Source organism: Anarhichas minor, unplaced genomic scaffold (genome assembly GCF_050575085.1).
Source record: "Anarhichas minor isolate MPS153535 unplaced genomic scaffold, ASM5057508v1 ptg000009l, whole genome shotgun sequence".
NCBI classification, from domain to species: Eukaryota; Metazoa; Chordata; class Actinopteri; order Perciformes; family Anarhichadidae; genus Anarhichas; species Anarhichas minor.
The window spans coordinates 4,903,338-4,931,022 of record NW_027466455.1 but is presented as its reverse complement, the minus strand read 5'-3'; the positions used below and the strand labels follow the sequence as shown (position 1 = coordinate 4,931,022).

Below are 27,685 nucleotides of genomic sequence, written 5' to 3'. Positions count from 1 at the left end.
TGCCGATGTGTCCTTGAGCAAAACACTTAAAATGAATGTTAGAGTCCTGATAGGCAGGTGGTACCTTGCATGGTAGCTCCTATCATCAGTGTATGAATGGGTGTGAATGGGTGAATGATGAAATTAAGCGTTAAAGCGCTTTGAGTGGTCTGAAGACTAGAAAAGACACAAACAAGTACAGTTCATTTACCAATGTAAACCCTGAACCCTCAGGGGCTCGGGCCCTATTTGTAGGCCTCTGCTCGAAAATGGCATACCCATACTAAAGTGACCACAGTTCTGTAACTACAAGGTCTATTTTAATAATTTTTGATGCTATAATCACATCACAACACTTGTGAGGTTGTTCAGTGGGTAATATTGTGTACATGTTGCTGGTTAATATAGTAAATGAAGACATTACACAGCTCAAATTAAAAATATTCAGGTTCGCCTGAAGAAAAAGCACTTTTATTGATATGTTTCTGAAATAATGCAGCTGGCTCCCTAAAACTCTCCCAAATCATAGCACAAGCTATGTATGTATGATCAGTAGTCGTAGAATAACGTTTGGCTGGGATAAAGTGAAGAATAAGAGGCTTTAGTACAGAGAGGTCACGCGAGGTCATCATTTTCAAACCAGCTGTTGCAGCTCTTACATTGTACTTTTATATACTATATAACTATATATTTCACTTTTTTACCACTCATATTATTCAATACATCCAAATACAGCTGTTGGGAATCATTTTGAGATTCCTAACATCATCAGAGCCTGCGATGGTACCTTTGTCCACTCACAGCTTTGTACTGCTTCCACGGAGAGAAAAACCGAAGGTATTTATGCGTTCGGCCACGAGTGCCAACGCTATAAAATGCATTGCAATGCTCGGTAGCCGCTAGCTTCCGGGTACAAATATTGATTTGCGGTACTCATAACGGCGATTTATGCCCAGGATTTCATGCTTTTATGACTTTTCTAGATGCTTATATTAGTGGTCTATAGTTGTGTTTGGAGTGTGTAAAAAGTGACTTATATGATAGTGTTGCCCATACGTTGCTGTTTAATCCGGAAAAACAACTGGACAAATCCACAATACTGGCGAACAATAAGGCTATTTTTTCGAACAATATTTTCAGGGGTGCTGAGCCCGAGAGCCCCCAAATTCGGGGGCGTCGTGTGCAAGAGACGTCACCTGTTGGGTGTGAGAGGCTGCAACATATTACATTACATGTTACGTTATGTACAATTGTGGTTTAAAAAAACAAAAACGTTTTACTCCCTGATTTGAACATCTTCTAGTCTCTTGTCTTATGAGATGAGGTCAAATAATCTATTTACTCAGTTTTTGTTTTAAAACAGCTTCAATGACAAAATTAAATGGGTCAAATCTGTGTAATATCGGCTCTGCTTGCATTTCTCTGCTTTCATGTGTTTTTATGTTCCATCTTGAATCCTTAATGTAGCAGAAATGCAGACTTACGGAAAGTGTTCATAAAGGGCTCAAAATGTCTGAGAGTCCTCAAACACTCGATGATCTGACAGTGGGACAGAACTAAACCCTCATGATCTGACAGTGGGACAGAACTAAACCCTCATGATCTGACAGTGGGACAGAACTAAACCCTCATGATCTGACAGTGGGACAGAACTAAACCCTCATGATCTGACAGTGGGACAGAACTAAACCCTCATGATCTGACAGTGGGACAGAACTAAACCCTCATGATCTGACTGGGACAGAACTAAACCCTCATGATCTGACAGTGGGACAGAACTAAACCCTCATGATCTGACTGGGACAGAACTAAACCCTCATGATCTGACAGTGGGACAGAACTAAACCCTCATGATCTGACTGGGACAGAACTAAACCCTCATGATCCGACAGTGGGACAGAACTAAACCCTCATGATCCGACAGTGGGACAGAACTAAACCCTCATGATCTGACAGTGGGACAGAACTAAACCCTCATGATCTGACAGTGGGACAGAACTAAACCCTCATGATCTGACTGGGACAGAACTAAACCCTCATGATCTGACTGGGACAGAACTAAACCCTCATGATCTGACAGTGGGACAGAACTAAACCCTCATGATCCGACAGTGGGACAGAACTAAACCCTCATGATCCGACAGTGGGACAGAACTAAACCCTCATGATCTGACAGTGGGACAGAACTAAACCCTCATGATCTGACAGTGGGACAGAACTAAACCCTCATGATCTGACAGTGGGACAGAACTAAACCCTCACAGACTTTGCGAGATTGTACCTCCAAGTCTGTAAAGCCTTGAGTGTGGAGATTGGGCCTAATGCTGCTGTGTCTGCTGGATTTGTAACTAAACTATAAGGTTAATATGTCAGATGTCGTTTACAGCTTGTTCTGCTGGCCCCAAAATCAATGAATGCAGATTTAATTCGTTTTACTTTTGTTGAAAAAAAAGGTAAAGGGTTAATATTTAGAGAAAAAATTAGTTGTGTTATTTTTGTAAAATTTAAAAAGGCTGCTATATACAGAAAATAAATACCAACTTGGGGTGTGTATGCATTTCAATGAAAAAAACAATGCTCCTTTTATGTTACTTTTTAATCTACGACACTTGCTAACACTGTTAAGAACAGTATTTGAGTTTATATAAAATAACTCGCTTGTGATTGCACAGCTGACGAGAGACTGCATGAATGCTGAGGTCACTTAGGCAGAGCAGCGAGCTTCTTTGCTCTGCGAGCCGCTCCAGACTTCCTCTTAGCTTTAGGCTTCAACAGGGGACGATGGGATACACGTTTGCCTCCACTCTTGGCATTGGACCGATGGCTGGTGGGGCGAAACACAGACAGACACACCGACGTAGAAGAACAAGTTAAGACGTGTAAATATTGAATGTTATTGGCACATTGACGGAGTCCAAAGAGTGAGCCCAAACACTCACCTGATCCTGTGTGTGTCTTTGAGAGGACACGCTTTGCGTTTGTGCTCCAGGCTGCCACAGTTGAAGCAGCCCTCCTGTCCTTCACCTTGTCCACATGGGTGGTCTGGGAGAGCACAGCGGCCACAGCGCTGGCAGTGTCTCCAGGCTTAGAGGGAGGACAAAGAAACACGCACATTAATCGGAGACAACAGATAAAGTGGTGTGACGACTTTTGCTAGTCTTGACAAGTAGTATCCAATGTGTAGACATTTACGTACATGGTTTCACACATTTCTCACACATAGAGCAGTGCTTCCATTCTCGGCCGTCCTGGAGACAGAGAGAAGCACAAGTTGTAACGTATGTCTTCATTACAGACAGCAGAATGTATGCAGTTGTGGTTTTATACCTTGGATGGACAGACGTTGCATTTAGCACAGTGCTTGTTAAGGGACAACACAAATCTCTGACACACGGAGCAAAATCTAAAAGGAGGAAGAGAAGAGAACAAACATGGTTCTTACAGCGAGGTACATCTGAAATGATGGAGGATTGACATTTGGCATCGAAAGCTTCGTCAGATTGTTCATTTGGTCTTTGATAGTAAGTCATAACTTACTTTAAAGTTGTTGTATTTTGCTTGTGTTATAACAATCTTAAACAGCTGTTGGGCTGGTTTGGTTTAATAAACAAAAGAGTGTGCACTGTCTCTACCAAAGAAAACCAAGAAATACATTTCTAAAAGTATGGAACCGCCATCATTACCATCAGCGCCAGCGTGTGGCTGGTGATGATACCTTTTAATATTGTTTGATAATATTCTTTTTTTGGTATCGCAATTGAAAGTAATGGTATTGTACCGACACAGTCTTGAAAAATGTCCAACGGTACTCAGGGTCAAATAGTTCCACAACGTTTTAATATTAGAAGGATAAAGGATATGCTTGTAAAAGTGGATTCATGCAACCACAGAAAATCTGTGTATGCAACTAAAAGTTCTACTTGCTTATATCCATTTCTCTGATGTTTTTACAACTAAAGTTAACGCCACACAGTTGTATGCCTCCGCCAACCAGTCTGTCCAAAATGTCATCCCTTCATCATTTTATCCAATTAGACATTTGTCTGAAATTATAACTTAGTTCCTAGTTATGGCCAGAAATGGGTTTTGTGAGGTCACAGTGACCCTTGACCACCTAATTCTAATCAGTTCATCCTTGAGTCAGAAACATAAAGCCTCTGGCCACGGAGAATAATAAAACACCTAACATTACCAACAATTAGTGCTGGGCAAGTTAACGCGTTAACGCATTCATTAATTAACGCCGACAATTATTTTATCGCGCGTTAATGCATTTTTTTCATTGAAAGACAAGAGACAATACATATACATAACAACAAGAGGATGACAAGAACAGTGGGATAAAAGCCAGCAAACATCCTATAGTCAGGTGTGTGTGTGTGTGTGAGAGAACGTGTGTGTGTGTGTGTGTGAGAACGCGTGTGTGTGTGTGTGTGTGTGTGAGAGAGAACGTGTGTGTGTGTGTGTGAGAGAGAACGTGTGTGTGTGTGTGTGAGAGAGAACGTGTGTGTGTGTGTGTCCTTGAGCCTTTTGAGATGGGAAAAAAAAAAAAAATAATAATAAAAAAAAATAAATTAAAAAAAAACAGGTAAGTATTTTTAATTTATTATTATTGTAACAGACTGTCTCATGTTCATCGTTTTGTATTGGAGATATGATGTCCCTTCAGGGTTGCCGTAGAGAAAAGGCGACTTCCGCTTCTGGTCGAGGGGGGGGGGGCAGAAATAAAGAGAGAAGCTGCACCAGCTGTAGCTCTCCCTGGAGACTAATGGACATCGCTGCGGTAAAGTCAGCAGACACTGACATGTTACTGCTCCTATATGCTGACATTCACGGTAAACGCATTTAAACGGCATAGATCGGGAGCGAGCGAAGGACTTTGAAAGTTAGTGGAAAGATTAACGTGAGACAACATCCGGTTTCTTCAGACGAACATCTGTTGTTCAGAATAAGATGCCAACAAAGTATGAATTATATTCACATTAAGTATAAAACATGCTACCTGCATCTCGTGAACCAAATGTTATTGCACTTTTGTTCATATAGCAGTACTTTCAAAATAAAAGTGCGCAATACACTACTTTTGAATTCATTATTGAACTTTGCCATAACAATGCGATTAATCGCAGAAAATCCATGTGATTAATCGCGATTAAATATTTGAATCGTTGCCCAGCACTACCAACAATGTATAATACGGATCTGTTAAACTCAGGAATTATAGAATTATAAAGCCAGGTATGAACATGGTGAGACATTCTAGACAGTGCTCTCTGGTGACACCGTTTCTACCTCAAACCTACCTTTACCTTCTGTACTGAAATGTACCGTCAGTAATCGTCCGACATGTTCATCTATACTGAATTATGGGAGATTATCAGTGTGTTGATACCTGTAGCCCTCGTCTTTGGGCAGGACAACGTCTCTGGGTGAAATGTTAGTGAAGAGTCTGACAGGAGACTGCTTCCTGCCCGTCTTCCCGTGTTTGTACAGAGGATGGTTGTCATAGTCCACCTGGAAACAAACCAAATACTGACTAATCGTTTATAGTCCACAAGGAACTATTGTGTCCCGTAAAAAGAAGCATAGTTACTTTACAGTCTAATAACATTTTTACCTATCAATTAAAGAGGATAGTTAAATATTGATCGAGGATCACTGAGACAATCCACTACACTATTCCATTTCATAATCGCCCAAAATCTCACTGCATTATACAAAAGGTCGCCAAGTCAATATGAATTTATCAAGAAAGGAAATTGTATGTTTTTCCGCAGACGTTTCTCATTAGGTTCATCACTGCCACGGTGAAGAAGTCTGGCCATCTTGAACTTGACAGTCGGGATGGCACAATGCCAGAAATGTCGTAGTCGATACCAATTCTAGGGAAATAATCGGGTTTTATACCCAAATAGATCCAGGGTAAAAAACTAAATATACGCTTCAAGCTAGTTTTAGGAAGTTAAACAAGTCATAATTCCCTCTCTAATATCTACTTCATGTGGCTGTGAAAACATCTGGATATATTCAAGTTCATATTGATGACATTTGAACACATCATGATCATTTTATAATTTACCTTCATCTAATACTCTTTTTTTTTTTTTATCTAAGTAGAACTTGACCTTATAATGTAACAATACAACACCTGTTAACATTAGCTGTTAGCTCCTGAAGACTGGCTGCTAACAGCTAACATCATTAGCTTTCCTCATGATTTCAACACAGATTTGGAGTTCAGTTATCAGGGTGCATGTCCCCCGGACACGTTGATAGTGAGTTTGTGCATCAGATATTCTTGAATGAAAAAAGGTCCCTCACAGGTATTGTAGTGCATGTTTCCTGATAGTAAAGCTCCAAAGCTAAGTATGTCTGTATCAATCAATCAATACAAGTGATGCACTGGCACTCTACCTGGTAGTCCAGCATGGTGAATGAGGGGAGACACTCCAGGATGCGAGGCTCAAAGAAATATGGGAAGATCCACATCATGGGAATGTCAGTGTTACTGCAGTCTGCACACAAAAACACCTGGAGGTTAGCTTCAAACACTGCATGCTAGCATTAATTTAAAACAGACAATAAGTAGCAGAATCATTCAAATATTTGATAGTCATTAGTTGTTACGAGAGGTCAAAGCAGCGTGAATCTAAATTGTTATGGACAGTGGATTAAATAACTATGTGTAATGTGACGAACCCAGAGGATTATCAACCGACTCGGCAGTTTTCCTCGTCTCTACAGAGCTTTTTAGCCTCTTCCAGCTCATTGTTTTGGTTTACTGTTGGTTCAGTGATAAACACATTGTCCTCTACCTGCTCAGCCTGAAACAGCACACACAGAGTTAGAGACTAGCTAGTGAACATTGTGGAGCTTTTAGTAGCTAAAGAGACAGATAACTGTCTCAGGAGTTGGTGGAGACCAAACCAGAGCTAAAAGGAGAGTGAATTTTGGCGCGACTCCAAACGAATGCGGGTTGTTCCCTTCTGCTAGAATGTATAAATAACCAACTGTTTGCAAACTAATTATTGCAATATCATCTTTATACAATGATGACGTGTCAATTCTGGGTTTACAGCTTGTTCTACTGTCATCTGCTGGCCAGAAAGAAGTAGACTCTGCTTTAAATATAAGTGACCCAAAAAAGTGTTTCCATGCTTTTCAGCTGATGTATTTGGTATATAGTATTCACACTTCAATGTCTATGTTTCACTGTTCTAAGCTGCCTTACTGCAAAAAGAATGTCCTCTAGTGGAGCCACAAGGATCAGTGCTAAATATACCATGGAGCTGAACAGTCATTGAGAAATATATGGAGAAAAAAGACACTTTACCGTGACACTCACCAGAACTCTGCAGCTTCCTCCATGTGTGTGAGATCAGAGAGAAGCTGCTGGCCAGAGGCTTCACCAGGCCACCGAACGGAGGGTCGGCCACCATCACCACCTTCTGGCCGTCACACTCAGTGAGGAAGGCCTGCAGCACTGCACCGGAGGCCTGGCAAGACAAGAGGCTGTATCACACTGAACTGGAAGGCAAACATATGAAACACAGGAGTTTAACTCTTACCTCTCCATCAAAGAAGTGATGGTTGAACATGTTGTAGTGACAGAATTCATCCTGGCTGTAGAACTGAGTGTATCTGGAACATTATGAAAAAAATCATATGATGTGTTATTCAGCATTGAACTTTCAACATTCAGACAACTTTCACATGAGTTCTGTTTCCTTTGTAACAGGAGGCTGAAAAAAAACAGAGCATGTTGGAACTTATCTGATGTACGTGCACACAAAGTTGGCAAACACAGTGGATCCTGAAGTGTGTATCCAGGTAACAGAGAGGTGACTGCAGGCTGAAGCTTGTAACACAGAACACACCCTCTGCACTTCTACACTGCACAGTCTTTACAGAAACACAGCAGAGACGCAGCGCAGACACCGCAGGTAAGAAACACTAACACATTTAGTCATGCTAAAATAATACAATGGGACTCTTTCTGAATATTCATCATGAATATATTGCTGTTACAGCATGCAGAGGTCTAAAAGTTCCCAGTAACCAGAGAACTGTCGACTGTAACAAACATGGTATTTTGCAGCTGTATATGCATAATATGACAAAATTGAATGCTCAACATACAGGAAGTTGTGACTTTGTGTTTCTTTGGTTTTATTTTGGTTAATCTGCAGAGATAAATATATCATATCCTAAACAAGGTTATGGAAGAAAGCTTGGCATGGACTCAAAAACCTGAAGAACTGGTTTACTCTGAAAACACAGCTAAAGCACATAAACAGGAAATGCTTTGGAGAGTGCAAACGGGGAAAATCTGCTGGTAGAGGTTTAATATGAGTTGTTTGTTTTGTTCACAGAAATGGCAGAACAAGAGGCTTCATCTGTTGGTAATGGTCAGTCAGCACACAGTGGTCTCACTCCACCCTCTGCAGGCAGCCACAGTGTACTGCAGGACAGACTGAGCTTCACCCCACTGGACTCCAACACTGACACCGTTCAGCCTTTTCCCCGTTCTCCAAAACTACAGAGGAAGATAGCCAGTGCTGGACAGCCCTCTCAGGTGGGTGGGTGGGTGCGGGTGCACGCATACGCACACACTGAGGTTGAATTGAAAAAGCTACAATATTATATTTTTCTCATCTTCTAAAAAGAGAAATTAGTGTGGGAAGAATTCACTTATATGAGTCTGTCCAGTCAGAGTCTAATGACTCTGGTCTCTCTGGCCATTTTTCTCTTTTGGAGATCGTCCTATGACTTGACTTTCAAAACTCACACTTCAATTGTCCTGCAAAATCTAAGTAGGCGGAGTTTAGGGGTCTGAGAGCTGGATGTGTGTGTTGAATTTCAAGTAAATCGGACATACTTGCCGAGGGGCGTCACCGGTCCAACTTCTAGGGGGCGCTAGAGAGCCATTTTTTTACACACAAATATGCTATATTCACCAGGCCTGACAAGTGTGGAACATTTGGTGAGTTTTCGAGTGTGGCAAGTCCCCCAAATATGCACCCGATGTACTATGTGTATTTGAATTTCAATAGGGCCTTCGCTGGCCCGACGTTGTCGGTTGCTCGGGCCCTAATTAGAATAACAATAGGTCCTTTGCTCCGACTATGTCGGTGCTCGGGCCCTAACAATAATAATAAACATTAGAATAACAATAGGTCCTCCGCTCCGACGGTGCCCTAATAAATGTCTCCTGCTTCCCATCACAGTAGACTGACTATCTTTGGGTTTCCGACAACAAGACGTTTGAACGTGAGCTTGAGGGAATTGTGACTTTTTCACCGTTTTATGACATTTATAAAACTAAAAATCCTTGTTTTCAGAACTAATTAATTTTGTCAAGAGACAGTGTAGTTTCTAGTCCACATTGTACATGAGGTTAAAGCTGAAAATAATGTACACTCATGCCAGCACTGATGTAACTCTGCAGGAGCAGCTGTCCAGACGGATGGAGGAGCTGCAGGCAGAGCGGTCCAGGACTGAGGCTCACATCCAGTCCCTGAAGAAACGCAAGGCAGATCTCTCTGTAAGTACGGACCAGAGGCTCTCAATACTTAAAGTGGACACCATACACACAGTTATCAGACCACCAACAAGGAGTGTAAATAAATAGATGACGTGTATTAATCTGGTGTGTGTTCAACATGTGGCCCTCCTGCTCTCTGTGTTCCTCCCTGAAGACGAGCACAGAGGTGATGAAGCAGCAGGTTCGAGAGGACTTCGAGAACATGCGGTGTGTCCTGAAGCAGGACGAGCAGGCCGTCCAGGACTATCTGGAGCTGGACCTGAGGCAGACCAGGACCAGACTGGACCAGGTTCTGAAGAGCTGGAACCACCACCAAGACCAGGTCTCCAAGAGCATCAGCAGCCTCCAGAGCGCACTGAGCACCGGCCCGGCGGCAGAGGAAAAAAGGAAGGTCCGTGCACCGACACCGTTTAAAAACAGTCACTCAAGTATTTTCCTGCTGTTTTAATCTGTATTTTGTTTTTGTCTCATCTCAAGGGTCAGTCGGACAATCTGAGGTAAAACACTGCACCATTAGACAAAGTGCTGTACAGCTCTGCTGCAGACCTCTCTGTCCCATTATAATCTCTGTGATCTCTCTCGCAGTCCTAAGAAGCCAGATGCCTCTGAGAAGGAAATCCGACTGAATGAAGAGAGATTTGAAAGGCTCCTAAAAACATTATCCTCCATCTCCAAACAGCTGAAAGCTCAGCTGCAGAGGAAGGCTCTCCTGTTAGGTACTGAGGCCATCAACTCTCCACGAGCTAACTCATTCATGGCAGCAGGAGTGTGGTTCATTTGAGTCAGGTTCGACAATAAGTTACAAAAATGCCATGTCAGCTAGTAAATCTTGTAAATCCAATACTGCTAGGAAACATTGGCTGCAGGAACAGGTCAACAGTCACACTGATGCATGGCCAAAGGTCAAATGTCATCAACATACCTAAGGATTCTCTGTATAATTTCAGATTCATCCCCCATGGTGATTGACAGGCAGACTTGCCAAAGCCAGATCACGGTGACCTCAGAGGGGCGGGGCATGTCCTTCTCCGGCTCTGCCCGCTCAGCTCAAGAGCATCCCTTCCAGTTTGACAAGGTGTGCTGCGCTCTGGGCTCGTCTCCCGTCACAGCCGGTCAGCGTTACTGGGAGGTGGACGTCCACTGCTGCTCCGCCTGGGCCGTGGGCGCCGCCTACGGCAGCCTGGAGAGGAAGGGCCGGGACAAGGGCACCAAGCTGGGCCGTAACAGGAACTCCTGGTGCGTGGAGCTTCGCAACGGCCATTTGACTGCTTGGCACAACGACCGGCACGTAGCGTGCCAGGGCGTCGGGCAGACGCCGCTGGGAAAGGTGGGAGTGTGGGTTAGTTACGATAAGGGCCAGCTGGTGTTCTACGACGCGGACACCATGGCTGTCCTGCAGAGGTTCTCGCCGGCTGTGACGCCGGTGTTCGACCGGGCTCATCACCAGTTCACTGAGCCTCTGTACCCTGCCATGCGCTTCCTGAGACCACCGGAGAACCAGATGTGGCCCAATCACCTGGAGCTCAGTCACATCAGCACTCCATGATACTGCGGTCAAACTCCACATACAGTGATGGGGATTCTATCCCTCCATATAAATATAGCGTCACATCAGAGCAGCATTACAGTAGAAAATAATATGATAACAAATGAGACAAACCAACCTGAAGTCAATGTCCAGCAGCAGACTCTTCATTGGCTCATGTTTCTGCTCCAGGTTTCTCAACTTGATCAGCTCCTGAAGTCTGGCCCGAACAACAACAATCATTATGGAGTAAAACTTAGATAAAACACTGATTTCTATCCGTGTTTTAAATCTTAGTCATTTCACCATTTTATTTCTTATGGCAGTCACTTAAACTTCTGTGTATTTTCTCTAAAATGTCATTGCTGCTCAGGCTGTACCGAACAGGCTGAAGCCTCAAAGCTTCATTCATAATGTCGACGATAATATTCTAAAGCAACATTTGAGGGCTGCACTGCTTTTATTTTTTTGCATGTCTATTCATCTTGTTTACACCTGGTATTTCTGCACAGATAAACATCAGGCTACACTAATATTATTGGTACTATACTATTTGTAGAATAAGATCCCAGTGGTGGCTTGGTAGTAGTGATGTATATCATGGGTTCAGATTTGTGTTAATGTAATGCAGAAAGTTGGGTGTTTGTGTGTTAGGTGGTCTTGATTTGCTCTTATAACGCGTTGGGGGTGTGCTGGTATTAAACATTTCTGACCCAAGGATCACCTCACGCAGTAGCGTGGGATTGTTTTCAAAAATTCTGTTTTTATATAACGAAATATTCTGCTTATATCCACATCTGTTGGCATTCAGCCTTTCAAAAACAAAGAGTTCACAGGTTTGCTCTCATGCTCGCCACAAAGAGGCCTGCACTGTATTAACGGGGCAGTCTAGTAGCAATCTCACTAAGTCTTTGAGCAATGCATATGATAATTGACTGTACTGTGATGAAACACAATGCTGGTGTTAATATTGACATAAATTCATAAATGATATAAAAATGTAATCTTTGAAAATGGCTCAAACTGCCATATACTGTTTAATATGAGTCCTACTCTTCAAGGCCAATTCAGACAGAGTTGATCATTTGGGACTAATCTACGTCATGAAATAAAAGAATGAACACAGTCTCATCAGACCCCCACTTCGCCTCTTTCCACAACGTCTAACATTTTTATTTTTAATGTTCAAATAGCGTCTTTCATCTCTCAGCCCCTTGCCTACTTTTTCAAAATGATGCAGTGGGTGGATTTAGGCTCCGCTTTAAATAAACGTGGTGGTATCTGCAAACGTAAAGCTCAATGTCTCCCTCACCTGGGTGTGCCCACACACAGCACCTTCCTGTATCCCAGACCAGCCAGGGTGTCCAGCAGAAAGTGGGAGCTGCGGTCGGTGAACAGGTACTGGGCGTTGCTCTTCTTGTTGTCCAGAGGACGCAGCAGCACGCTGGGCCTCCTCAGCTGATCCGTGGAGACGGCCGTGGTTCTGTGAGAGGAGTGGGCCTCGTGCTCCCCTGGCAGGAGCAACATCTGGCAATCCTGACAGAACTTCTTCTCATCCAGTGGGAGGGAGGAAAACTTTCTAAACCTGAGGGATAAATTACAGACCTTTGAGAAAATAAGCTCACTTTATGTTTGGGAGTTCAATTTGACATTACAACCATTTGAATCCTGTTAAAAGTCAGCCTACAGTGAATTCAATCGTATAATGTTATGAACAGAGACAATAATACAAACGCATGTAAATCTGTGGACCGAGTGGTTAAAGATACATAGTCCACGTTGTCAGTTGGCTTCTTACCTGCTACAGTTCTCCTGCTGGGTGAACACAGGTCTCTTTGACTGGTTCTCTGCTTCTCTGGCCAAAAGCCTGACCTCCGACACCTTCAGAGCAAATGAATCAGAATGAAACCATTGGATCGCTCAGGTATCTTGTGTTAGAAGTTGTTAGAAGTGACAGAATTCCAGTGAGCCTACCTTTTCTTCCTCCCACTGGAAGAAGTTGCAGTCTTTTCTGTCTCGACAGGCGGAGCAGGCATAAAACCTCCTGCCTTTCTCCCCTCCTTTGCCAACTTTCTCAAAAAGCAAAGTTGGACCTGGCAAAACACACGTGACATGACTGTTACTGTGTTAACAGTGAGGTTCGATGCTTCTTCAAAAGGTGAGCCACACTCTGTGGATGGCTGATTTAAGCTGGTACCCTGAAGCTTACACAAACATTCGTTACAGATGGGCCGTGATTAGCTCCAACACGGCTGAATATTAGGTCTGTCACACTACACCCTGGCTTGGAATATAAAGTGACATTGTACTGCAATGGGAGCTGTTTTGTGTGCGACACAATTTAAAAAGACTCATACATATAATGTCGTGTTCAAAGTGTGCACATACAAAACAAACATGGAGGATATACTAAAGCAAAGTACTGCTCGTATTTACACCATGAGTGAGACTTACCGTGCGGACAACATGGAGCTGGTTTACCGTCCTCTGCGGGAATCACTTCTATTCCAAAACTCTCGTCGTTAGCTTCGCTAACCTCCATGTCGCTAGAAGGTTAATGTTACTAGTTCACGCTTCACTTTTTAACACACGAGCTCAGCCTGATATATGGAAGCCATGCCGTTTGTAGAAGTCGCGCAGATTTGACGTCATGAACACGTTGTCGCAGTAAACTATAAATCACAAATAAATAAACGAAAACAAAACATCGCCTTCTTTTGTAAGTAAAGTATAACTACATTGTAATGTAGATTTGTCTTTCATTGCAGATTTCAACAGGAAATAAATATATATATTTATTTCTGTTGATAGATGTGTGAAGTGTATCCATTAAAAATAGAAAATTTGAGAAATCTGCAATGAAAAGACAAAGAAAATGATACATGTATATTCATTAATTCCCGGATCATATCATCATATAAGAAATCAATAGATAAAATGATACTTAGCAAACTCCATCCCCGTATGGAAAGGATAAGCTCGTAGGCTCAGTGAGACGTTTTTTTTTTTTTTCGAAATATGGTTTATTTGTTTATTTATCCATTTACTTATTTTAAACGTGTCCTTTATTCTGTAAATATGTTTTACAACTATAGTTAAATTCTAGTTAATTTTGTAATACTTATATATTGTAGATAATTCAATTTAAAATGATATTTGTGTGGATAACGATGCAGCCTTTAGCTGCTGAATTGTGTCTTTATTTTTGTTGATAAATTCCAATAAAAAAAGGAAAACACAAACTTGGCTGGAATGCCATCTTTTTCCTGAGTTCAGATGTCAACTCTCAAACTAAATATCACTATATTAAAAGAAAATGATCCAATTGATAAACAGCTTCAAACCAAAGGAAATAATAGTGTAGTCCTGTTCTTTTCTGTTCCTTTATTTCATTGAAGATCCCCGGATCTGCCATCTTCCTCCAGTTCCTCCTCCTCAGTTGTTCCCAACCCCTTGTAAAAAACACTGACCCACTTAATTATGTTTCAACACACAAAGAGGACACAGAAACAAAATGAGCAATGTGATGTTCAACATCTTCTGTGCTTTGAGATTAAAATAATTTAAACAAACGAACGCACTGACTAGATCTAGCCATTGCATCCTAACAGCTTTTCTAACGTATTTTAAAGATTAAAATGCCGTTCTGTCACTGCCAGTCCCTTTCACATTGCAGTTTGTTTACATGGAACAGACTTGTAGTCCAAAACCAGCCGCGCGCTGCTCCTTAGAATGGACGTTTTCTTTCCTAAATACTACAATTCCCGTGTTGGCCGCGGCACCAGCGCAAGTAGCGCTGTCAGCCCGGGGATGCTCTGTGGAGCAGCCTGCTGGATGCTGAAGCAAAGCAGAGACAAGATGCCCGTTGTTACCAACATACAACCAGAAGTGTTGGATTAATTATTTCAATGTAAAAGCATCAAGATTGCAATAAAGTAGGGGAATGGAACAATTGACATGCGAGGATATTAGGTGTAACCTACTGAACAAAATTACAACAAAGCACAGGTCTACTTGCCTTATTGAAGGTTTCTCAATCATTTCAAATGTCTTGATGATTTATGTTCAAGGCTGGATTACCAACAAGTTACCAAAAAGAGGCAACTGACCCAAAATCTTTCACTGCATGTCATTTAGTTTTGGTAACTTGATTACGTGCTTATTTGTTTGAGTATTTAGAGTTTAAGTACAATGTAAACAAAGTCAGGTTTTGCCTTATTACTTATACGGACCAATACAGTTGGCCTTACTCAGTATCTGTTCTGGAGTTTGAGATCGAAGGCTTATCATGAGCTCTTCCTCAGCAGATGGAGTGGCTCAGTTGTCTTAAAAATGTAGATCAAATATCCATTCTCTCTTAAAGCTTAATGTATGTAATGTGATCATCTATCAGTAAATAATGGAATATTTAATTTCAACCATTAATCCCTTTATTAGTTTAGATATTGTTGTGCTTGCATATATAGTCTTAAATATAACAGTTTAGTCAAATTAGCACCAATGATTGAAATATGCATACTATGGGTTAGATGTTTTAAGCCTATATAAAAAGCTGTAAATTTGGTTTAAATTTAATTTCATATTCTATTTGATGTTATATGACCAATGATGGGAATTTTTAAAAAAATGCACATTCTTTATTTTTAGGCCTACTTTACTTACCACAGTCCTAACTAGCGTACATTTAAGTATAATTGACTTGTTGTTATATTTAATAAATATCCAGAACAGCATCATACTGAACTTTGGTTTGACCAGACAGTGAAACTAGTGAAATTCATGATTTGATTACTCAAACAAAAGATACATTGAAGTGCTCCAGATTTTGCTGCACAGCAGCACAAAGTGTCCTGAAAGAACCCAGGATTTCTCGAATGTAGACCTCACTTTGAGGAATACTTTTATTTTGATATACTACAGCGGAAACGTTATTCACTCTACTATGCAGCTTGACTCTAGCCGTGTTTCTCCGCCGTGCGCCCACACCCAACCTGCGCTGTCTGCTGTAGAGTGAGGCAGCGCAGCCCTGCAGTGTATGCGGGACATTGTCTAATCAGTGCGGCTGTTTCGGGACATCTCTGCGGCATCATCAGCCAGGGACCACCGGGCTCTCTGCAACATTCCCGTGGAAACATTTCCCTCCATTCATTCTGCTGGCTGACTCTGAGGCTCGCGCTCTGCGGCGGCTGGCATCATCCATGTAGGCTACTGTCAGTGTGGATAGTGGCTTATTTACTGTGCATCGTCTGACTGGCACCATGAGTAGCACTGGTAAGCCCATTTTTACTGTAGATTGCACTGGCTTTCCTCGTGCACACTGGGTGTTAATGGCCCAATAAACTCTCCCAACAACAATAACTTTTAATATTCCTGACGTAGCTGGGTTGAATATCCTACTGAGTCTGTGTTGCTCTCTCCTAATTTACACTATTTGTCCCCTGCTTCGGCAGCTCAATAGTATTCTTCTGTGTATATGATGCATTTGCAATGTGTTACAATTGATAAGCAGCCTGCTATAGGCCTATATCTTGTTATGTCTGCCAATGAAGGCAGCAGCATCAGGGTGCACCCTGGGATGCTACTGCTAACATTGAGCTTGTCTGATTTTAAGACAGTTTTAAATTTGTCCCAGTGAAAATGAATGTCATATAGGCTAATGAGAGAGGGTGTAGGCACGCACGCCCACAGTGGGGTTGGGGGCTCTTGACTCCTGGTGGGCTGCTGCTCTCACACCTGGCTTTGTCCCTGAGGAGGATTCGACAAATGTAACACAAGGCTGGTCCTCATTTGAAACCTGTGAACTGTCAAGTCCTGCAGCAAACAGCACTGCACTGTTTGTTCTACGTGCAAATGACATGTTAAAGGTAGGGTCGATATTTTTTTATATTTTTGTTGAAATTGTCATTACATCCTGACAGCAATCTCTGAATCAAATGCTGTGACAAAAGAAAAGGTAAAAATGTGTGTATCTGTGGCCGTTGGAATAATGTACTCGTCCAATCATTTCATTCTGCCTGAATGTAATGATTGCACAGGCTACCTGCCTGTGTACTTACCTGTCTGCCTGCACGAATTCTGGCCGTGCATATTGTACATGCAGTTATATAAATGTAAAATATATTTAAGCACATTTGTTATTATAACTTAAATCCTTTTAATTTAGGGTTAAGAAACCAACATTACTCTATCAAAGATCAAACTATTAAAGAAAATAGCAAACACAAATATCAAACAGAAGTTATTACAATAACTTTGTTCAAAGCTTAAAATCCTTTCAAGGGTGCGTTTGCACAATCCCACGTGAAGTATTTCATGTGTTTTAAAGCCAGTTTAAAGTAGTCTTCAATGTACTCACAATACATTTCCATGTCAAATGTACAGTAACCAGCCAAAGAGCTACTTCTATGACTGTATGTTTAAGTATTTCATAATTTTGACCTTCAATCTCATAACTTCAACTTTCTATCTCATAATTTCGACTATGGGGATATTTTTATTATCAAGTCTAACTTTTTTTTTTTTTTGCTGGCGGATTCGCGGGCCACATAAAATGACGTGGCGGGCCGGTTTCCGGCAGAGCACCATGGCCTCAGATTTGGAGGTGCTAACTCTCATCCCCGCCGCTTCACACTCGGCTGCAAACCGCCCCAGTGAATGCTGGAGGTCACGATCCGAGGAGGCCAACAGGACCACATCATCTGCAAACAGCAGAGAGGCGATCCCGAGACCCCCGAACCTGACGTTCTCCACCCCCCGGCTGCGCCTAGATATCCAGAATCCCTCCAGTAGTCTTGCGAGGGTAAAGAGCTGGTCCACTGTTCCATGGCCGGGACGGGATCCGCACTGCTCCTCTTGAATCTGAGGTTCGACAAAGGGTTGGACCCTCCTTTCCAGCACCCTGGCATAAGCCTTCCTAAGTAGTGTGATACCCCGGTAATTCGAGCACACTCTCCGGTCCCCCTTTTTGAAGATGGAAACCACCACCCCGGTCTGCCAGTCCATGGGCACTGATCCCGACCCCCATGCGACATTGAAGAGGCGTGTCAGCCAAGACACCCCAAACGTGTCCAGCGTCCACCCCCGGCGCCTTGCCACCAAGGAGCTTTTTAACTACCTTAGCGGCCTCTGCCAGGGATATGGGTGAGCCCCCCCTAGGTCTTCAGGTGCTGCCTCCTCTGCAGAGGACATGTTGGTCGGGTTTAGGAGTCCCCCCCCCCCCCCCCGAGAGAACAGCCTGGGGTAAGCCCTGCTTTCTCTTCCTGAGCCGTCGGATGGTTTGCCAGAACCTCCTTGAGGCAAACCAAAAGTCCTTCTCCATGGCCTCCCCGAACTCCTTCCATGCCCGAGTTTTAGCATCCACGACCACCGCAGCTGCAGCCCTTCTGGCCTGCCAGTACCTCTCAGCTGCTTCAGGACCAACCAGGTCTTGGAAGTCCAATAACGTTCCTCCCAATCACCACCCGCCAGGTTTCTCCGTCATTGCCCACGTGAGCGTTGAAGTCCCCCAGGAGAACTATGGAGTCGGCAGGCGGCGCCCTTTCCAGGACCCCTCCCACCGACTCCAAGAAGGCCGGATCGTCCGAACTGCTGTTTGGTGCATAAGCACAAACCACAGTCAGAGCCTTGCTCCCCGCAACCCGTAGGCGCATGGAGGCGACGCTCTCGTTCTCCGGGGAGAACTCTAACACAGCGGCGCTCAGCCGGGGGCTCATGAGTATCCCCACTCCCGCCCGGCGCCTCTCACCCTGGGCAACTCCGGAAAAGGACAAAGTCCAACCCCTCTCCAGGAGCTTGGTTCCAGAGCCAACGCTGTGTGTGGAGGTGAGTCCAACTATATCTAGCTGGTATCGGTCCACCTCCTGCACCAGCTCCGGCTCTTTCCCCGCTAGCGAGGTGACGTTCCACGTCCCTAGAGCTAGTCTATGCTCCCTAGAGCTCGCCCAGGCCTCCGGCCTGACCCGCCACCCGGTCTGCATTGCACCCGACCACGATGCTTGTCCCTGGGGGTGGTGGGTCCACAGGGTGGCTGCTCCATGTTGTTTCTTGAGCCCGACCGGGCCCCATGGGCAAAGGCCCGACCCCCAGACGCTCACCGACGAGCTCCCCTCCTGGGTCTGGCTCCGGGAGGGTGCCCCGGTTTCCCTGGTCCGGGTGAGGTGGCTGAAGACCATGGGCTGCTTATCATCAGGGTAATTTTGAACCGCTCTTAGTCTGGGCTCTCCCCTGAGACCTGTTTGCCTTGGGAGACCCTGCCAGGGGCTACTGCCCCGGACAACATAGCTCCCAGGATCACTGAGCCACTCAAACTCCTCCACCGTTGATATTGTAACCGTAATTTAGCCGGGTGAAAATAGGTCTAAGACGTTCAGACCCCATTTCAACACGTTTTCAACCAGAAATCAACGTTGAAATCTGGGTTAGTGCTCACTGGGAAAGAATAATGTCAAAGGATACAAACAAAACTCTAGATGAAGATGAAACTACATGGTTTGAATGTGTGAGTGACAATTAAGTGTGTTCTATGAATAAAGTAACTTAATAATAATGAGCTCACATTTAGCTAAGGACTCCCCAGGGTTCTGTTAAGGTCCATTAGGGAACACCACATCTGGAAATAGTGACGACAGGCTGATAAATGTCAGAAAAGCAGACATTCGGACTGTAAGCCAGTTACGTAATACTCAGGGGCGCTGGAAGTCAGGCAGAGAGAAAATCAGTCTGAATAACATCATACTCAATGCTGTGCAACTCAATTTGTTTTTTGCTTTAATTTGAATGGCCGGATCATTTTAAATGATATTTACTTCATATTTATTTATTAGTTCGTTCAACAACATTTTACACACATAGTCTTTTTATGTAAAATATGTAATTATTTTGATCCAAACTGCGATCTTTACCTAAACCTAACCGAGTACTTGTGTTGTTGTCTCATTGGCTGCAGCTCGCAGACAGTCTCTCCTACAGGTCCAGATATTTAGCCTGCTAGATATCTGGAATTCACCGACAATGTGCCTTTGAACAGTTCACACATAGCGCTCGAGCGCCGATGTGTGACGGCCAAGCCGACGCCTGTTTCCTTCGATTTGTGGTTTCTGTCGATGAGAGGAAAACCAGGGCTGACGTCATGTTGTGTGAAGTAGGCATAATGGATCCACCTATGCTGGAAGTTTATTTTGAAAAGAGAATGTATGCATGTACCGAGCGGAAACGTGACACACTGTCCCAGAATCCAAAACCGGCTCCAGAGGGTCACCTGGAGCGGCTGTATTTGACGAGCTGGGAGTGAGAATGTGTTGCTGAAGTAGGAAACCCAGATTTTTCAACCTGGGAACGCTCAACAAAATATAGGAGCTGAACCACAATATGCATCATGCTTATAATCCTTAAAAACACCGACAATTGTCATTCTCTACTGCTTAACCTTATATTCATAAAAACATCTGTGTGGCTTTTAAATCTGAGTTAGTAATTAACAGTTGCTAACTAGAAAGCTAACGCTCTTTTTTGACTTAATGCTGCGTTATTTCATAGCGTTTTACGACATAACTAAGCAGCCGAGCTGAGAAAACACATCAGCCTAGTTGTAATTCTTAGAGATAGATCAGTCAGAGTTATCAGGAATGTCTGACCGCTACGATGTATCTCCCACCTGTTGAAAGAAACAACAGAAATGTCAAAATGGCTACCTACTGTAGGCACCATTACTCACAGTTACATTCAATTAAAATGAATGCAGTATGAACTGTAACTCATACTATTCAGCTAATTAAAAATTAGCTTTATGTGTTTTTGTGTCTGGTTTCACATGTTCAATAGCCCCTACAAATATGTAAAAATATATATATATTTTTAAATTGCTGTAGTTGGTTAAGCATGAGTGAAATACAAGCAATCGGGGTAACCATCTTGGATTCCTTTTCTGTTACACTGTGTGAATTTAGCATTCCATTGACTATAGAGAACACAGTTTAGGGCAAAGGGAAATCTCCAATCTGATCAACAAACCTAACATGTACCTTATCGACAAATTCCAATACTCGACTTTGCATTAAATCTGGTCAAAACCAAAAATAAGATATCAGTGGGGACAGAGACTGGAGACACTTAATGAATCTCGTCCATCAGCACAGAAAGCATGGATGGCCCCTGGTTTTAATGGGCAGACCCATCGATGCTGTGCAGCACTGCTGGAGCTGCTATTGACAGTACTGCAGTTAGTTTGGCAGTCAGAGACAGGAGAAATTCATTAGCACACTGCTGTAAATTGCAAGCGAGAGAGACAAACAAAGGACATGGTTTGTCTGGAACATCTTTTTCATGATGCCTTTTAGAAGTTTGACCTTTGGACTTTTGAAGAATGTCGCCTGGATGTGTGAGTGGACATATTCTCTACCTGTGTATGATGACAGCTGGTCTCCACAAGTAGGGACAAGTTGCTACTGATCAGTGTCAGGTGTGAGTATACAAAAATATCTCAATACACGTAGCTGTCGCGCTATAATTTAGTTTTGAAGACATGTGGGCATCAGCCTGTATAGTGTATAGTCACTTAAAGAGTGGTGGTTCACGTTTTCTTTTCAAAGCACAGTAGAAAAACTCTTCTTGCTGCAATTGAGTGTTCAACTACAAGTGATCCAGGTTAGCAAACAAACTTTACATGGGCTTTTAAGTAACTTTAGCGATCTGCTTTGATGACTGATCAACTTGTTGGGTTGAGGAATTTGTGTTTTGGGATTCTGTCCTTAATTGTGGTAGAGTGGGACACGGGAATGAACTCCCCAACCCTTCCAGGCCTGACCATAGCTTTTCTGTGCCCACCTGGTCCTGTGACCCATCCTGTCCCAATCTTGTCACTTTTACTCCACATATTTACTGTCCAGAGTAAATATTGATAATATACCTATGTCTTATATAAGCTGGATATGTCAGAGTGTATGTATTAACACAAGCCCTCTGACCAAGGAAATTGGTTAGCCCCGAAAAGGATGTAATTTTACCGTTTCATCACTCGTGAAAATACATTAAGCAGCGCCATCACAGGATGCAGCTCTTTGAACACAGTTAGATTAGAAAGCTTTATTAATCCCCGGTGGGGAAACAAGTGTCACTGTTTCTATTAGCAGGTTTCAGTTGAACAAGGTTCACGCTAATATCACGCCCTCAATTGGAGATTGCAATGAAGCAGGAAACACATTCTTGACTGTGCTGGCTGTACAGGCTTGTGTACAGGCAGTGAATATTTGCATGGAGTGGTGGTAGTGTGACCACATTTAAGTCTGATAGGCCAAATTTACAAACATTAATGTCATTAATGGTGAGTTTTCTTAATTGCATCTCAGCTAGAAGCTACTAATCTGGCGGCAGTGTGTGAACAAAAGTGTTTTAAGAATGTGTGTTTTAGCTGAATTGATTTTGACTCATTGTTCGTTAATGCCGCCGCATCCCGTCATGCGGGTATTCATGTATCTGCACTCATAGTGTATTTGTAGGTGTTGAGCTTCATTTTTACGAGTGCAGGCCCAGGTATAAAATGCACGGCCCGCCACTGTTCTGTACCCATGACATCTATCACACTTCATCCTGATCGAGGATCCTCCTCTGTTGCTCTCCCTCAGGTCTCTTCCTCTTTTCTCCCCGTTAAAGGGTTTGAGGAGTTCTTCCTGTTCTGATGTGAGGGTCCTGGGACAGAGGATGTCACATGTGTACAGTTTGTGTCACATGTGTCACAATTTGTGATTTTGGGCTGTACAAAAATAAATTGAATTGAATTGAATTTGCTAAATGGAATTCGTCCTCCATTTATTTGATTACTCACAACTGTGCTTTTTCTACTGTGACATGTCGATGACTATAGTTCAGACTGGTTTATTTAATTTTCTAAATGTTGTGTTTCACAGTTTCTCTAGCCATTAAAGTGGTGGTTCACACTGCATAACAGAAATAACAGTGGGCAGATCCTGACTGCAGTCAGGCTGACACCACAGCTCTTCTTACTGGCATAATTACTGGCTGACCTCACTGGTGCTAAGCGCCTGTACTGGGGCTACACAAACACGCACACACACACACACACACACACAGTGGTAATTAAGCCTGCAATGCAATGTGGTGTGGCCTTGTGACATTTTACTGCAGGCTGCTATTTTAAATGCTGGGCCTTTGATGAAGGCAGGAATGGCTGTTTATTCTATGTGACTCACATCACAGTTTTCGATGAACACAACTGATATTTTTAGAGCTGATCCAATACTGTAGTCATTTAATATTTAGAGTATAATATTTACTATATCTGTGTGCCTATATCCGGAAATCAATAAGAACCAATCAGAGTAAGGAGGATTATCTTGAGTAAGCCGGTCATGATTTCTGGAAAGAAACATTACTGTTGAGTTTTTCAAACTTTTTCTTTTTTTTGGTGACTTGAGCACCACAAGCCGAGTGCCATAGAGTGCCATTATATTTAAGAGAAGGCAGACATCTATATGGCTGAGATCTGCAAAACTAGGCAACTCACACCAAAACATCAAGATTGATACAACAGAAATAATATGGATCTTTGAAATTTGGGGTAAATTGTCCCATTAAAACTGGAAGCAGGGGGGAAAGCTAGCCTGGCTCAAGCAATAAAGTACCCATGGTATTTTTATTACAAGTGAATTAGAAGATGAACATGAAACAGAAATGAAAAATATTTCATCCCTGTAATAGATTGCTTTTCTCCAAAGATCTGTCGCATCCATTGAGTCATACTTAATTCATTGCATCCTCACATCCCAGTATGCAGTATTAATTGAGTCTTCTGTGTTGAACATGCTGAGTGTGTGACATTTAGGTGTGATGGCATCCATCAATGTCAGCTGTGCATTTTAACGGGGAGCTCTGTACACAGAGTTATGTTCCAGGCTGTGTTCAAGCAGCCGTAGCATGTTCATTAAATAACTGCAGCAGTGCGTTAAATGAGCTGACATTATAAGGGAACTGTCTTTAAAGCAGTGGTGGCTGGTGGAAAATGTTCTAGGTAGGGCCATCCTATCAATTTCAGCAAACATCCCAGTATGATTTAATGCAAAAGAATTAAAGTATCAAACACACATTACTACTTTGCAGTTAAATATTTAACATTTATTCCAACACGAAAAAAAGCAGTAAATAACACTAATATAATATAACATGTTTATTTATTGAGATGCCCCTATGTACCTTGTTATAGGAGGTAAAGATCAGGAGAAGTAAACATGAAGTGTAATTATGAATACTGATGTTAAATTAAGCTATGATGAGTTTTCACTGTTAATTTAACATCTCTATTACATGTTGATGCCTCCATGACCAAGTTAAGCAGATGAGACTGAGGACAACTATGTAGAAGAAAAGATGTTCACTTTGCCTAATATGTAGCTTGACAGAGTTCTCCATGTGTTTCCTGGTGTTCTTATGTTTCCTTACCTCCTCATCCCTCACTCCCTAACTGTCCGTGCTGGATCTGTCCCCATTGTTTTAAAAAGCTAAATAAGTTATTAGCATGACGTCATGCAGCTAGCCAAACCTGTCTGGTGTTCAGCTAGTAGAGAAGCTTCGCATGTACTGCTTCCCTTTCCTGCTAGTCTGCTGTCTGATTGTGAGGTCAGGCTGATCTGATATCAGCTCTTTGGCCTACAGAATCTCCGCCAAAATTCTCCGCTCAAACGAGACCTGGAGGAGTAGTGCTCGCGCTGGCCTGTAGAAACTTCTCCTGACGAGAACGCGCAGCTAGGGGGGCCAAATCGTTTTGGCCCCACGATGAATCTATTTGAGGGTGCTGATTGGCTAACTTGTATGTCACTCATTTATATCTTTAATCAGCAATTGGCTAAACTGCTTCATAGACCCGCCTCTTTTGGGCCAAAACGATTTGGCCCCCCTAGCTGCGCGTTCTGAGACGTGTCGTGCACACAGGCGGAGAGCACGAGCAGACGAGCACACAGGCGGAGAGGAGGAGCAGGAAAAGCATATATTTTGCGCAGATATCATATTTTACACATATTACTGGGTACATTCCATAGTTCAAAAACACAAATATTGACAATTTGTATAATTTATGATTATTATAATTATTATTATTTTTTTGTGTGGCTCAAGGTGGGGCCAGGCCCCATGGCCCTCTATTGACCAGCCGCCACTGCTTGAGAGGATGAAATGTTGGGAGTGTAGCAGCTAAGTGAGCTATGCACCAACAGAAAGGGTTAGTTATTTTATTGTCATTAAGTTATTTATCCTGCATGTGTGTGTCATCTCTCTTAGTGTAGTTTTGATGTCTAGATCACATGTGTCAAACTTTTTTTCAGCTTTTCATTAAATCTAAATGACTATTTTTAGTTTTTAATTGGTTGCTTGATGAAATTGTCTACTGCCTAATTAGAAATATGTTATGTGTCATATTATATTGAACCAAATTGTCCCTTACTTGTTGTGAAGTTCACCTATGTTGGGCTAACAACAGCTAGCATAACATTTGGAGCAAATATAAATGAGCAGTAGGTCTCTGTTGGCTGGTCTAGCCACAGCAAGATGCTGGAGGATCTGGAATACTACAGCGATGAAGGTTTATCTGGCCACTTTACTGTTTTCTTCTGCCTCTTTACACAAGTTTTGGGGAAAGTGTGTTAATAGTGTTGCAACCCTATCACCATAATGTAGATGCTGCATTGGGCTAAAACCACGGATTTAATTTAATTTAAATTGTATTAAACTTTCAACGCCCAATGTTAACATTCTCTGAAGATAAATAAAGCATGGGTAAGGTAGGGTTAAGGTTGGGCAACTAAAACACTTGTTAAGGTCAGGGAAAGATTTAAAGAAGTCTAAGAGCACATCCATGCAGCTACAACATGCTCAATGACAAAGCTAACAGGTATAATTTAACCATGTTCTTAGTCTTAAGCAAGCGCCATGAGCAACTGGAGCAGCTTCAGTGCTCCTTGGCATACATTCACCAAGTCTGTGGAACTCTATCGAAACATTCTTCCTAAAGATATTCCCTCATTTGGTGTTTTGTTAATGGTGTTTGGCTACCAAGCTGCTCCAAAATCTCCCTTAGGTGTTCAGTTGAGATCTGGTGACTGTGAAGGTCCTAAAATTGCATAACCTGCATTAGTTATGATTCTTCATTCATTTATGCAGGTGTTAAATGTGTCACCTGTCTGTTGCTTTCAGCAAGAGATGTAGTGTTTGATGATATGTCTAAATGCTTTTGTAGTTTTCTTGAGAAATGACCTAGAAATCTTACAAATCTTCATACAGAATTCATGATGCAGAGGGTTATATACACTCATGCATGCACAGACAGCTCTGAATTGGACACCATTATAACGATGTTCCCTTCACCAATAGATCAAATGAAATCTATGCTCACCCCCACGCAGTGCAAAGTGACAAAAAATCGGAGGACTCAAAGTTAGTGTTTGATCAAAGGGATACTACAGCTCCTCACAATGTGTCACTGTATATCTGGAAGTCTGCATTGTAGGCTGCAATATGACAAACAATGTATGTAGTAGAGGTATCTTTCTGGGACTGGCAGAAATCATTTACAACATACCATCCACCTGTCCACCCACCCACCTAAGCTGCTTATCTGGATCCAAAGGACATAGGGATGAGTATCATTAGGATTTTATCAATACTACTACTGTTGATACTCCTTATAGTTTTGGTTCTTTACTCTTACTGAATAATTGCTTTTTTATATGTTACTGATTTTAGAAAGCAGCGGTGGATGAAACACTGCAGACAGAGCAGAGAAATATTGCTTTTCTACATGTTTATGCCTTTGAACAGGTGTACTGGCACTTTACTCGCAAAGGTTTTATTGCACTTATAGTCACGAGCCATGAGTCACAGACTTTGCTGTGTGTGCTTGTGTTTGTCGTTGGAGGAGCTCAGCCCCGACACAGAGAGCAGAGAAGATGCATGCTGCAGCATGATAATAAATGACAACATTAAAAACGTTAAAAAGTACAGTTAAAAGGAGCTTATCAATACTCCGGTCTTTAAAAGTTTTGCACTGGTGCCAGTTTAATACAAGGTTTCGATACCCATCTCTTGGTCACAGAATAAACATGGTACAGATGTCCTTATCTCCACTCCTGCGATCCTCATGGGATCCTTGGGAAATCAGTCCCCTGCCACATTGTAATCCATCCAGTGTGTTCTGGGTCTTCTTTCTGTTAGACATGCTCAGAATACTTCCACAGGGAGCCGCCCAGGGATGGGGGGGGGGGATCAAATGCTGCTGCTAAGGCGTAAATGAGCAGATGTTAACTTTAAACTTTTATTACAATTGTCACATACGTGAAAATTGATATCTACATTTAACCCATCCTAAGCATTTTAGGAGTAGTGGAAAAGGGCCCAGGGAGAAAGTTGGGGTTCATTGTCTCGCTAAATGACATTTCAACATGCGAACCAAGAGGAGCCGGATCAAACTGCCAACCTTGTGGTTCAGGGTAACCCGCTCTACCCACGGATTTTCAGATAGAAACTAATTTTGTCGTCTGAATCCTTCCTGACTGTGGTTGCAGGTTAGAATATGGAGCAGCGGGTCAATCAAGAACTTTGCATTCATACGCAACTCCCCTCTTCATCACAGTAGTCCT

The 27,685-nt window shown here is 42.6% G+C and overlaps 1 protein-coding gene across 2 annotated transcripts; it reads right to left on the bottom strand.

The window, feature by feature from the left end:
- Positions 1-435: 435 nt before the first annotated feature.
- On the bottom strand, positions 436-13,679 carry zcchc4 (zinc finger, CCHC domain containing 4). Of its 2 annotated transcripts, none has more exons than XM_076087188.1 (13): positions 13,503-13,679; positions 13,023-13,141; positions 12,847-12,929; positions 12,361-12,633; positions 11,188-11,268; positions 7,548-7,620; positions 7,313-7,475; positions 6,394-6,494; positions 5,372-5,493; positions 3,307-3,382; positions 3,176-3,227; positions 2,919-3,063; positions 436-2,803 (listed from the first exon to the last, which is right to left on the bottom strand). In XM_076087188.1, the coding sequence occupies exons 1-13, from the start codon at positions 13,588-13,590 to the stop codon at positions 2,680-2,682; spliced, it is 1,500 nt and encodes a 499-aa protein (XP_075943303.1). In that variant the 5' UTR covers positions 13,591-13,679; the 3' UTR covers positions 436-2,679. The 2 variants fall into 2 exon arrangements, with proteins under 2 accessions (XP_075943303.1, XP_075943304.1); XM_076087189.1 differs by having other exon boundaries at positions 7,325-7,475.
- Between the last annotated feature and the right edge of the window lie 14,006 nt (positions 13,680-27,685).